The 11687-nt window shown below is 46.4% G+C and overlaps 1 protein-coding gene across 3 annotated transcripts in view; it reads right to left on the bottom strand.

Moving 5' to 3' along the window:
- Positions 1-4722: 4722 nt before the first annotated feature.
- The window catches only part of LOC132790207 (protein prickle), a 72475-nt gene continuing 65510 nt past the window's right edge, over positions 4723-11687 (bottom strand). For all 3 annotated transcript variants that reach the window (XM_060798669.1, XM_060798668.1, XM_060798667.1), the window contains 5 exons: positions 10152-10797; positions 8525-8638; positions 7370-7498; positions 7092-7295; positions 4723-7003 (listed from right to left, as the gene is read on the bottom strand). In XM_060798669.1, coding sequence (XP_060654652.1) covers positions 5108-7003; positions 7092-7295; positions 7370-7498; positions 8525-8638; positions 10152-10797 — 2989 coding nt within the window. In that variant the 3' untranslated portion in view covers positions 4723-5107. The remainder of the gene's footprint in view (positions 7004-7091; positions 7296-7369; positions 7499-8524; positions 8639-10151; positions 10798-11687) is intronic.

The following is an 11687-nucleotide window of genomic DNA, read 5'->3' as shown; positions in this document are numbered from 1 at the left end:
CAATCATAAATTCATAATGAAATATGGGGGCGACTGGCCAAAAGATAGTCCAGAAGCCAGTCCAACTACGACTACAACTACGACTACGACGTTCGGGCAACAACAATGTATAGTAATAAATACGCACAGGGGAAGCATGAGGGGAGGAGGAAGATACAGTTGCAAGGTCTGGTTTTTGGCAAGCGTGGAAAAGTGTAGCAGTAAACCAGGCGCTGGAGACCGACCGGCTGTGGCATTACTTTTATGATTATTTGTGTCGTTTATTGTGTATATACTAGCCAGCAAACTAAAAGTGACTTTAACAACTCACACATATGGCTGGGAAAGACTAGAGTAGAGTCAAGTCGAGTCTAGTCCATGTCCGGTTCAGCAGGCTGCTTTAATTAGATTTGCACATTAGACGCTGCGCGCTGAGGCTAATGACATCTCGCTTTCAGTATGCGATGCACGCAACTTGCTCTCTCGCTTTCTCGGTTTCTCAGTTTATGACCGTCGTTGGACTTACTAAACGCACACAATATGAGGTGATAAACACCAAACCGTAACAGCATAAGACGAAACGAGTGGAAAAGCTCCATCAATAAGGCTTAATTTAATTTGAGCCTCACTCATTGCGTCGCTATCTTTAAGCCTGGCAACAGCAACAGCGCTGTCCAGACTCAGCACGTCCACACGTGTCCTGCACATGATTATTATTATTAGCTGCGATGATGTATTTTCTTAATGTGTGTGTGTGTGTGTGTGCCTGCCTGTATATTGGTGTGTGTGGGTGTGGGCTCGCGGCCTGGCCTCGCAAATATTAATAATTGTTGCCTTTTTTTCTATTTTCGGGCTCGTCGACGTCTGCGAAACACGCTAAAAATTAATTAAACGTTCTTGCCTGGCGGGCGTGGCAGTTGGCCGAGAGTTTGCGGGCCTGTGGGGCTTGGGGCTGAAGGGGAGGTGTAAATATTTTTGCTCGGCCATTTCGTGGTTATTTATGCGCTTGATGTTTTGGCCGTTTTTACAGCCACACTCTTTCCCCTCCCTTCGCTTTCCCTCATAATGGCATACGGTCGACACTTGATTCATGTCGTTGTTGTTGCTGCAGCCTGTCGTTGTTGTTGTAGTTGTTGTACAAACAGCACGCACTCATATTGGCAATTTATATTTGTATTAATTAATGGGCCAGTAAACAATTGCTGAAAGCAGCGCCATTAGCACGCATCAAGGGTTTGGGCAATAACGTGTATCTACTTGGACTCGATGGAATCATTCTGAATACCCATCACAAATAGGATATATATGGATGGCCAGATGAACATTCCTGCCTGTACACAAAAGGGTTCTGGGTCACTTTTTTGGTGAATTAATAACATGTTTCTGTTGCTGGCATTTCGGCCAAAATTGACTTTAGTAATTTCATAATTTTACAGCAGACATCATAAATCTGCAGTTATTTAGCAAATATTTGCGCATGAATTTTGATTAACAAAGTTGTGGAAGGAGGATAAAAAGTGGTTGAGTAATAGATAAAATATGTAGAAGAGATAACTAAAAAGAATAAATAATAGATAAAATTACATTATATGCGAATCTAAAACGAATTTGCACTAATTTATTTTGTAAATTCAAAATTATAAAGCATACTTTTAGGCTAAACTAAAAATAGTTCTAAGTGCTCAAAATTGATGTTGTGGAAATATGTAAAATGGAATGCGAAAAATTTAAATGTAAATAATTTTATGGTTATTTGTAAATGAGAATAATTTAAGAATTATATGCGTTTGCAAATTGAATTGAGTTTATTTTATTTATGGGAGTGTGCACTTAACTTATTTGCCTGGCGCTCGTAATAAACCGATGGCTGCACTATATTGTGTTGTGGAGCCAAACAATTGCATTGCAAATAAACTTGAATGTAATTTCGTAATAAAAAAATGCTCAAAAGCGTATTGAAAACGCGTGTAACAATCGCTGAAACGAAATGCGCAGCTACGTTAAGAGCCAATGTCCTGCAGCCTGAACAATAAAAGTCCCCAATGTTCAAGCGGAAGCGGATGTGGATGTGGATGAGGCCTGTGTGTGACATTCCTTGGAGCACTGAAGGACCTCTTGCCAGTGTACTTGTCCCTTGTTTGCAAGTCGCAGTCCTGCAGCAGCGCTTTGGGGGCATTGTAATAACTGCAGCTGCACGTTCACAATTTGTACGTGGACGTGTGTGTGTGGTTTCGGTTTTGGTTTGGTCTCAGTTCAGTTCGGGCTTGATAAAAATGAGCGTCGGAAATGCGAATATAAATTTTGCCATATCTGATGTACAACTGTGTGTGTGTGTGTGTGTGTGTGGCAGGATAAACGTAATGGCTGCATTGCATTGCCAGGAAGCCGGGCAGACAGCAGACAGAGACAGCAGACCAATCATCAGAAGTATGCATCGGGCAGACCGACAGTCAGCGGGGACAGACACACAAAAGAGGAAACGGAAATGACATGCAATAAAACACAAAGGCACACGCATATGGGGGGGGAGCAACAACTCGATCGCTTTCTATTTCTAGGGGTCTGAGGTTGAGGTCAGCTGTTGTGCTGTACTGTCCGTTGTGGATTATAACACACAAATGGCATCTAACAACAGAAATCTATCTGGCAAATGCATCGCCAGAGAAACTTTTACAGAAATTACAATTGCAAAAGTTGCGTACTTAGGCGAGAGATGAGAGAGCTAAACAGAAACAGAGCAACCGAGCTAGCCCGCAGCTGCTGCTGTCCAGTCGCATTACCTCACTCTCTATTAACATCCCCCCTACCTATCTCTCTCTCTCTCTCTATCCTACTCGGTGAGTGCGTTTTCCTTTGTGTGTATGTGCGTTAACGCCAAGTCATTTGGCTTATCAATGCCAGACGCAGACAATTTTGGTCGCTTATCGCTTGGTCGCATCGCGCCCGTCATGCAGGTGGCCAACGACTCAGGCTCAACTCAGCTCAGCTAAAATCGATGCTCATGCCCATCCTGATTTAATGCCACACTTTAGGGTTTGAGTCTAGTGTATTATTAAGCAAGCATTTAGCCTGACATCCAGGCGACAAACTGAAGCTAGTTGTGAGCTGTTTAGGCGCAAATTGCAAAGGGAGCGAGCTGTTGCTGCTGCTGCTGCTGTTTGGCCAATGGTCAGCCCATTGACATGTATGCAAACATTGCACTAATGATGGTCAACCAAGTGGCCACTAATAGCCGTTTCTAACGAACTCGCCTCCTCTTCACTCTCCACTCTTCACTCTTTCTCGCTCGTTTTCCTTGACAACACAAGTTGGTGCCTGCTTTATTGGCTAATTACGCCCTGCAGCTAGCGCGTTGCTGCTATTGGTTGCATGTATGTGATTGCTCGTTGCAGTCTCTCAGTCTGAGTCCCAGACCCAGTCCCAGTCCCAGTCCCAGCCACAGTGCCAGTTGCACTCTCCACTCTCGATGGCTGTTGCAGCCTGCCATAATTTGCCATAAAATGCTGCTGTTTTATTTTCGATTTTAATTTCCATGCTACTGCCGCCGCCTGTGGTAGTTTCGTTGTTGCATGCATATGCTCGACATGCGCCTAATTTATATTCATTATCTGATGCATAATTATAGATAGCTTGCATATCAACATAACCCAACGCATTCCACACACCGCGACACCTCACTCTTCCACGCCAGCGAACTTACTTCTCCAACTTTGTCGCTGGCATAATCTGGGTCTCAGATTTTGTTGCTGCCTCATGTTTATCCTTGAGCTTATGCGCCATCCGAGCGGATGCTGATTCACAGTCTAAATATTTGGCTAACGCAATTGGAAGCGAGCGCTGAGAACTCTGCTCCCCCTTCCATTCCTCCAAGCATTCTAGCCAACTTCTTAATCTTGTTTGAACTTATCTCAATGTTGCCCCCAATTTGTGCTGTTGCCGCAAATAACTGCCAACAAGGTGCTACAAAGGTAAATCGGGGGAAAGGGTGCACAAATATTTGTAGCACGAATCATGTAAAATGTAATTTAAACAATCTTTTCGTATACTTATTTGAGAGTTTAAAACGAATTTCTTTAAAGGGAACGTAGCTGGTTATGAAAGTTTAATATATGTGATAACATAATTTTTTGTTGTATTAATTGCAAGATTTCATAACATTGTTAGCCTTAACTAAACAGAAGATTCAATAAATAAAAAAAATTAAATTTTACTATACAAAATTGTTGGTTTTCTGATTGGTAAATTAATAAAAATAATTAGTATACAAAATTATCCGCAAGATTTAAATTTGATTTAAATTTTAGCACTATCTGAAATATTTTATAGCTCAGCTATTTTCAGCAAAGTAAATAAAGAGAAGCGTTCATTTTTATTAACTTTATTTTATTTAAAAGTATGTTTTGTTAAAAGTATAGTGTTTGCTTTGAACTCTTTATTTATAATCGTATTTGTATATTTAGAACTTAGTTTCGTACAGTTGTTGGACTTAGTCTAGAATTATTGTAAGTTTCTTTAGCCAAATCATATCGCATCGTGTTTCCTACTTATGCATTATGCTACATAATTATATTTATTGTTGTAAATAGTTGTAGTAAATAGTTGAAACTTATGCGAAATAAATAGATATATCCTCAAAGATAGTTTTCATCAACTTTAGTTTATATGTATCTTGTATAAAAATATAATTAAATTATTTATGTATAGTATTTTGTTAGTTTGATTTGCTTAACTAATAATGTTCTCTTATGTTTGTTTTTTTTTGGAACAGCATTGAGACCCACTTGGTAGGGGGTTCCATATTGTGATTTGGGGGTCTTAACTAGGCGCCTTAAACTCAAGTTGAACTTTATTGCTTTGTTGAGTGCGGGATATGAGAGTTCTCTATTGCTATTTGTAAATCTGTATCTGTAGATAGACTTCTATTTGTATCTCGAATGCTATTTGCATTCGTATTTGTATCTGCCACTGTCCATAATCCGAGTGCATTAATAATTGATGCCCACCTGGTGGCTGCTTCGTTAGCAACCTGGCCCCTGGCACATCTCATTTATTAACGACCACAAACGCGCCAGGTTGCTGGCGCAGCTGCCGCGCAATCAGCGCTAATTAAAATGGCTGCCGGCGACCATCACGAGATTATGCAGTTCTTGTCCTTATCGCCGGCCATGTCCGAGGGCTTGCGCTTGCGATCGTAGGCGAGGGCATCGTTGGGCACATAGCTGACGCGAACGCCGCCATAGTGTCGCCGCTGCGGTAGCTGGTACATCATCATGTAATCCTCGGAGCTAGACGAACTCGACGAGCACGTGGAACACACATCCGACTCCTCCGATTCTTCGCGTTCTCGTTCTCGTTCCCTTTCTCGCTCCCTTTCGCGCTGATGCCTCGGCGATTTGTGTGGCAACGTCATCGCCTCGCTGTCAGCCATCGTCGTTGTTTGCAGCACCGATGGCGGACCTTGGTAGGAGGAGGACAACGGCTGGGCCGGTGCATAGGTGTCGGCTCGGGTTGTGGAATGCGAGCGATGCCCGCTGCCGCTGCGATGATGACTCGACGACTTGCGACGACGACGCCGTCGCGAACCATGTCCATGTCCATGTCGATTGCCATCTCTATCCCGCTCTCGATCTCTGTCTCGTTCACGCTCTCGTTCCCCGCCGCTGCCGCTGGTGCCGGCGCCATTGCCGGAGTAGCTGCGGGATCGCGGCAAGGTGTCGGGAATTCCCTCGAAGCGGACGCCCTTCTTCTTGCCCGGCTCACCGCTCATGGGCGAGGATGAGGAGCCACCGCTCAGTATGGACACCGGATGCGTGGGCGGCTGCGTGGCCGACTGCGTGGAGAGTGGCGTGTTCAGCGAACGATCTCCTGCCGAGTGCGTGGGCGAACCCATTAGCTCCGGCGGCAGCGCCGTGGACGCAACACTCAGATTGGGCGTGGGCAGCTCGGGTAGTTCGCCGCATGTTGTTGGCGGCGGTGGCGGTGGATGCATAATGTCCGCATACTCATGCTGTGACGCATGGAACTGCTGAGCGGAGGCATGCAGCGGCGGAGCAGCGGGCAACGGTTGACCAAAATGTGCCATGTGCTGCACTCCGCTCACGCCCAACTCTGGCATGCTGGAGGTGATGGAGTTCTCCATTTTGGAGACTTGTTGCAGCTGCCGTTGCATCTGATAGCTATGTGCAGCGCCCAGTGGTGGCTTGGCGGGCCACGCGGCATCCAAATTGGTGGCCATCTCGTTGAAGTTGTAGACTCCGTCGCGTTGCAGCTCCATGGGCTTTGGCATCAGATGTGGCTGAAAGTCGCCGGGCGAATTCAGTGGCGACATATTTTGCGAGCTGGAGAAATCGGTGAAATCGCCTCCAGCATTATGACGGCTCTGGTCCAGATCCTTGACGACGCCCGCATCCGAGTCTGAGGTGGGATAACTCTGCTTGCCATGCGACACCAACAGACCGCCGGCTGCCTCATTGCCAACGCCTGCGGCCAGTTGCTGGCTCTGCAGCTGATACATGGCCTGATTGAAGCTAGCCTGATGCTGTTGCTGCTGCTGTGGCGACATGGGCGGAGAGCTGGAGGCGTGGCTGCTCGGTATGCGCGTCTGCTGCGGCCGCACACGCTGAGCGGGCGGCGTGGGCGTGGTGTACATGCCAGTGCCGGAGCTATCCGAGGGCGTTGGTGGCTCGCCCTTGCTGCAGGCTATCGAACAATAGATGGCGCCACGGCGCGGTAGGAAAGCGCGACCCAGCAGCGAGCAGCGGCAGGTGTTGCACGAGAAGCATTCGTCGGTGGCATGCCAGTGCTGACCGTCGTGACTCATCTGGCCCTGGTCGACGCCAATGGCCTCGCCGCAATAGTCGCAGTACTCGGCGAACATGGCATCGAAGCAGAGCAGACAGTACGGCTTCCCCTCTCGCATGATGTAACGCTGGCCTCCGAGTTGTTTGTCGCACTCGTGGCAGGCAAAGTGATTCATGTGCCAAGCACGTCCCTCGGCCTCGGTGCACTCATCCGCCAGGATAATCTAGGAGTGCGAAAGTTAAACACGAAAAGTTATGCACAAGTTGCACAAGTAAAAGTTTCGCTAGTTGCAATGTTCCCCGCACACTTACCTCATCGCAGGCAGAGCAGCGCGGCTTGAGCGTCTCGGCATGATGACGGCCACAGTACATGCGTCCATCGCGATGAAAGTAGATGAGATCCACGAGCAGCTCGCGGCAAATGCAGCAAGTAAAGCAGCCAGGATGCCAGCTGGCATTTGGTCCCAGTCGCGTGGCAAACACAGCGATGTCGCCAGTGGAAATCAGTTCATCGCACTGCGAGATGGAGAGAGAGAGGGAAGAAAGTTGTAGTTTTCCTCAGTTGCTGGGGGAATTGGGGGCTGACTTACGCCATCGCAGGGACGGGCACTCATCAGTTGTCGGACATTGCCGCGACCAAGTGCATCACGTTTGCGCTGTGTGGAGAACAGGCGCAGCTCCTTGCGCTCCTCATCCGTCAGTGAGTGACAGTAACGAACCTGCAATGACAGAAGGTAACAGAAAGAACCGTTTTGTTTTCTTTTTTATTCTTTATTTTTCTCCAGACAGCCAAATCATATGTTCAAGTTGAGTTGCGTTGAGTTGAGTTGAGAGATGGATGCCTTGGGTAGGCAAGGCTGCAACTTGAAGCACGCCCCGTGGGCAGCAACAGCAGCAACGAAAGGTAACGCTAAAGCTTAAAGTGATCTTTCCCAGAAGTCAACTCAACCCGAAGATTGTTTGTCTACAACAACAGCTGCTGATGCGTGGCTCAAGTGGCCAGTGGGCAGGGCACAGACAACCGCAGACAGAGACCGGTAGCTGGCAGACAACGCTGCCCATCAACTCCCAACTGCTTCTAGTCCATCTCTCCATCCAGCCAGCTCCAACTGCGGTCAGCAGCGTCTCGTTTGTGTTGTATGCAAATTTTTCGGCTGCCTCTTTTTTGTTTGCTGCACATTTTGATTTGACTTTTCGGCTTGGAATTTGGGCATTTGCCACACATTCCCTCAACGCATCGCAGTCTGCTCTGCTAACTGGTCGTTAACATGGCAACCCCCAGTTAGTGGCAGTGGTTAAAATGCTAACAAACGGTAACTGATACTCGTATTTGCAACTTGCAATTGCGAATCCGCTCAACGTAGTTTTTGTCGTAGTTTTTTGTGGTTTTATTTTTATTTTCGTATTTTTTTTTTGTGGGTTCAGTTAGTTGCACTTGTTTCCTTGATTAATTAAAAGGCAAGCGGAGGAGCAAAAGCGGTGAAAATGTGTGGGAAAATCGCTGGCATTGACTTTGATATGCCGTTGCCGTAATTTGAGTTGTCGTTGTCCAGGAGGGACATCGACTGCGACATCGACATCGGCACTGGCATTGGCCATGCAATCACGATAAAACGCGCACACATTTAAATAAATACCAGGAAATTGACAGGGCAGTCTCTCTCTCTCACCAGGGACACACCACTACAACAACTACTACTACTTGCAGAGTCGTAACTGAATACAAGTATTGAATATACACTCACCTCGTTATCATGCGGCGGCAGTTGATGCAGCAATTGTCGCACACGATACTGCTCTCCGGGACTGTTGACGTATGGCACTTTGTCGTCGGGTATTTGGGAAAAATACAAGCGTACCTGCAATGAGACCAAACAAGAAGAATGTTGAATGAAGAATGAAGCATGTGGCATGAAGTATGGATAAGCTGGAATGCAGTCGGCAAAAAGGCAGAGCAACAGACCGAATAGCGAACAGAGGTCACACACTGTGAGCGAGGCGAGATAAACTCAAGCTAAAAAGGGTTAAGCCCGACAATTCCCCCCAGTCAAGTCCCCAGTTGCAGTCGCCTCATCATCATCATCATCGTCATCATCACGTTGATCGGTGGGAATCGGAGAGGTAGCCCGTCAACTGGCCACATTGCTTTAGCTTGGCACACAGCAGGTAAGCTGCCAAAAGATTTTTGATTTTATTACGTTGATTTTCCATTTGGCCAGGTTGAAAGGTGCTTAACGTGCAGCTCGGTCAACTTCTAAGCACAATTCTTTATTGGCCACGTTTTATGCAAGTGCCTGTTAAAGTTTTCAAATGACCGCAAACTCTCAGAGTCCCATTTCATTTCCCCATCTCATTTTCAGCAGCATCCGCCACATTGAAGCTGGCCAACTGTTCGGCGACTGGCAACTGACTGACTGCCTGACTGACACATGGCTTATGCTGCGTCAACGTAAATGGCTGTAAATAAATTTTCAATTCTGTTTGTAACGTTTGCCAAAAATACAATATGGCATTGGCCATGGCAATGCCAATGGCAAAAAAAAACTTCGACTGCGACTGCGAGACATTTGATAGGCGGCGTTGTCAGTGCATGTTGAGCGAGGATTAACGCGAGTCCTCATGTGTGTGTGGTGTGCTGGAGATTGGTGACTGGAGACCGCCAAGCGTCTTTCCCACTCCTCTCTCTCTTTCTCTCTTGGAACTGCCAAAAAAATTTTGGTAGCGAACTTTTAGGCGAGCAACGGGCCGAAAGATTGCGCAAGATTTATACGCCATTGGCGCATATTTTACGCAAATAATTTATGTGGCGTTTATGTCAGCCGAAAATAATTGAAAAAATCGGCTCAAATGGTAGCCGATTTTTTACAGCATTGAATTGGCCATAAAAGTCGCAGTCACATTGAAAAATTGCGAAGCCAAAAAACTAGTACAGCTGCGAACACGAGTGGGAAGCAGTTGCTCCGATTAGAGTTTCATTAGCGCAATCTAATTCACAATACTTGGCAGATATAGTAGGCTTTTACTTGCAACGTGTTTGTCGCCAGAAGATGCAACCAAAAGATGCAGTGACATTCGAGGCGAGATGCGTGAGGGTTTCGAAGCGTTGCGATGCCAACGCCTGACTGACTGGCTGACTGATTTATGGCCTTGTATTGCATATTTATTTACAGCTGGCCCTCGACAACGTTGACTTCCACTCTGTGCTCTGTACTCTGTGCTCTGTAGTGACGCACAATAAGTCAAGTGGAGCGCTTGCCGCTTATCGGTGGTCACAAATCAAGCATCAACAATCAGCGATCAAGCGAAAATTTCAAAATCTTCTTCTTTGCTGGGCTCTGGGGACACAATAACAGATCAGACCTGTTCACTTACCTGATCTGGTCGCAGGCCAGGCGGCACCCATGTGTACTCCTCGAGCGCGCAGCCGCTGTCATCGTCCGAGTGCGATTGTCGCTGGATATCCATGTGCGGGCCGGCCAAGAATGGCGCATGTGCCGACGCTGACGAGGAGCCCGCGGCTGGATGATGCAGCAGCGATGGTGGCGAGGGTGTCGATAGCGCCGGTGACAGCTGATGATGGCCATGCTGTCCATGTTGTTGATGCTGCTGATGTGGATGCGGATGACCATGCGTTTGCTTCAGCGAGGAATTCGAATACTTGGAGTTCGAGGAGCAGCCCGAGGCAGCTGGCGAATACTGTGTGGATGCGGCACCAGGTGGACCAGCGGGTAACTGCATTGGTGGCAGCTGCTGATGATGCGGCGGCAAGTATTGCTGATGTCGTTGCAGCGGCAATGGTGATGTGGGCAACATGTTGCCCGCATTCTGTGCCCCATACAATGCGCTCGCCGATGAGCTGCTGGGCAGGCCCAAGTTGCCCAGTGCCGGGGGCAACGGCAGCGGCAATGTACCAGCACCAGCACCAGGCTGTTGGCCATGGCTGGGCGAGAAGTGGCGCGGCAATGTCGGGATCTTCTGCAGATACGAAATCTGCGTTAGCGGCGTTCGACTGATGGGCCTAAAAAACAGAAAGAGAGAGAGAAGAAAAGCGGAGATTAGTTGTGTTTAGCAATTGCTGATTTTTGTGGCGTATCTAATTTAAACTTAATTAAAATATTTCCGATATGGCATGTCGGGTTAAAGGTGCGCATAGTTGGGTCTGGGAACCAAATTATTTAAGCTGGCAAATCATATTTTTAATGTAATATAAAACCACATAAAATGTGTTTTCCCTTTTGATTTTTTTTTGCTGGTGCGCTGTTGTCTTTATTCCTTTGTAATTCGCCGGGTTGGATTTATGCGGTTTTGCACTTCCTATTCATATTTTTTTATATGTTATTTTTCATTTATTTTGTTTCTTTTTTTCGTCAGAGTTTCATTTGAACAAGCTGTCAATTTTAGTTAATTTTTTATGCGTTTTTTATGCGTCGCTCAAAAAAGGATTGTATTTTTTGTTGGTGTGCTGCGAAACGTCAAAATGAAAATACAAATACGCTTCACAGCATTTGCACAAACAAATCGACATCTTTGTTGTGTTTTTGTTGTTGTTGCTGTTTGTTGCTCGTCTGATATATTCGTGTGTTTTACTGTTGTCTGCTTTCCGGGCCCTTGGGCTGTCGCTGTTTGTCATTTTGTTGTAGCCTGACATTGTTATCCTAGCAAACACCCTAAATACTCTGCAAACTGGTAATGCTGTCTAGTTGACGTTGTGTAGGAGTGACAGCATATGTATTAATGTGCTTTTTAAAGCTTAATAGATCGTAGACACAACATTAACAAATGAGCTGCCTGTTTAAATGAACTTTCGCATTAACATGCTAACGTATGTTATAGGATAGCTTTTAAAAGCGTCACTGATCGCATCAACAAAATTAACAAAATAAGATGTCGGTATCAAAAGCGTCTTTC

The sequence above is a fragment of the Drosophila nasuta genome, chromosome 3 (assembly GCF_023558535.2).
Source record: "Drosophila nasuta strain 15112-1781.00 chromosome 3, ASM2355853v1, whole genome shotgun sequence".
Taxonomy (NCBI): Eukaryota; Metazoa; Arthropoda; class Insecta; order Diptera; family Drosophilidae; genus Drosophila; species Drosophila nasuta.
This window is presented reverse-complemented; position numbering and strand designations above follow the sequence as displayed.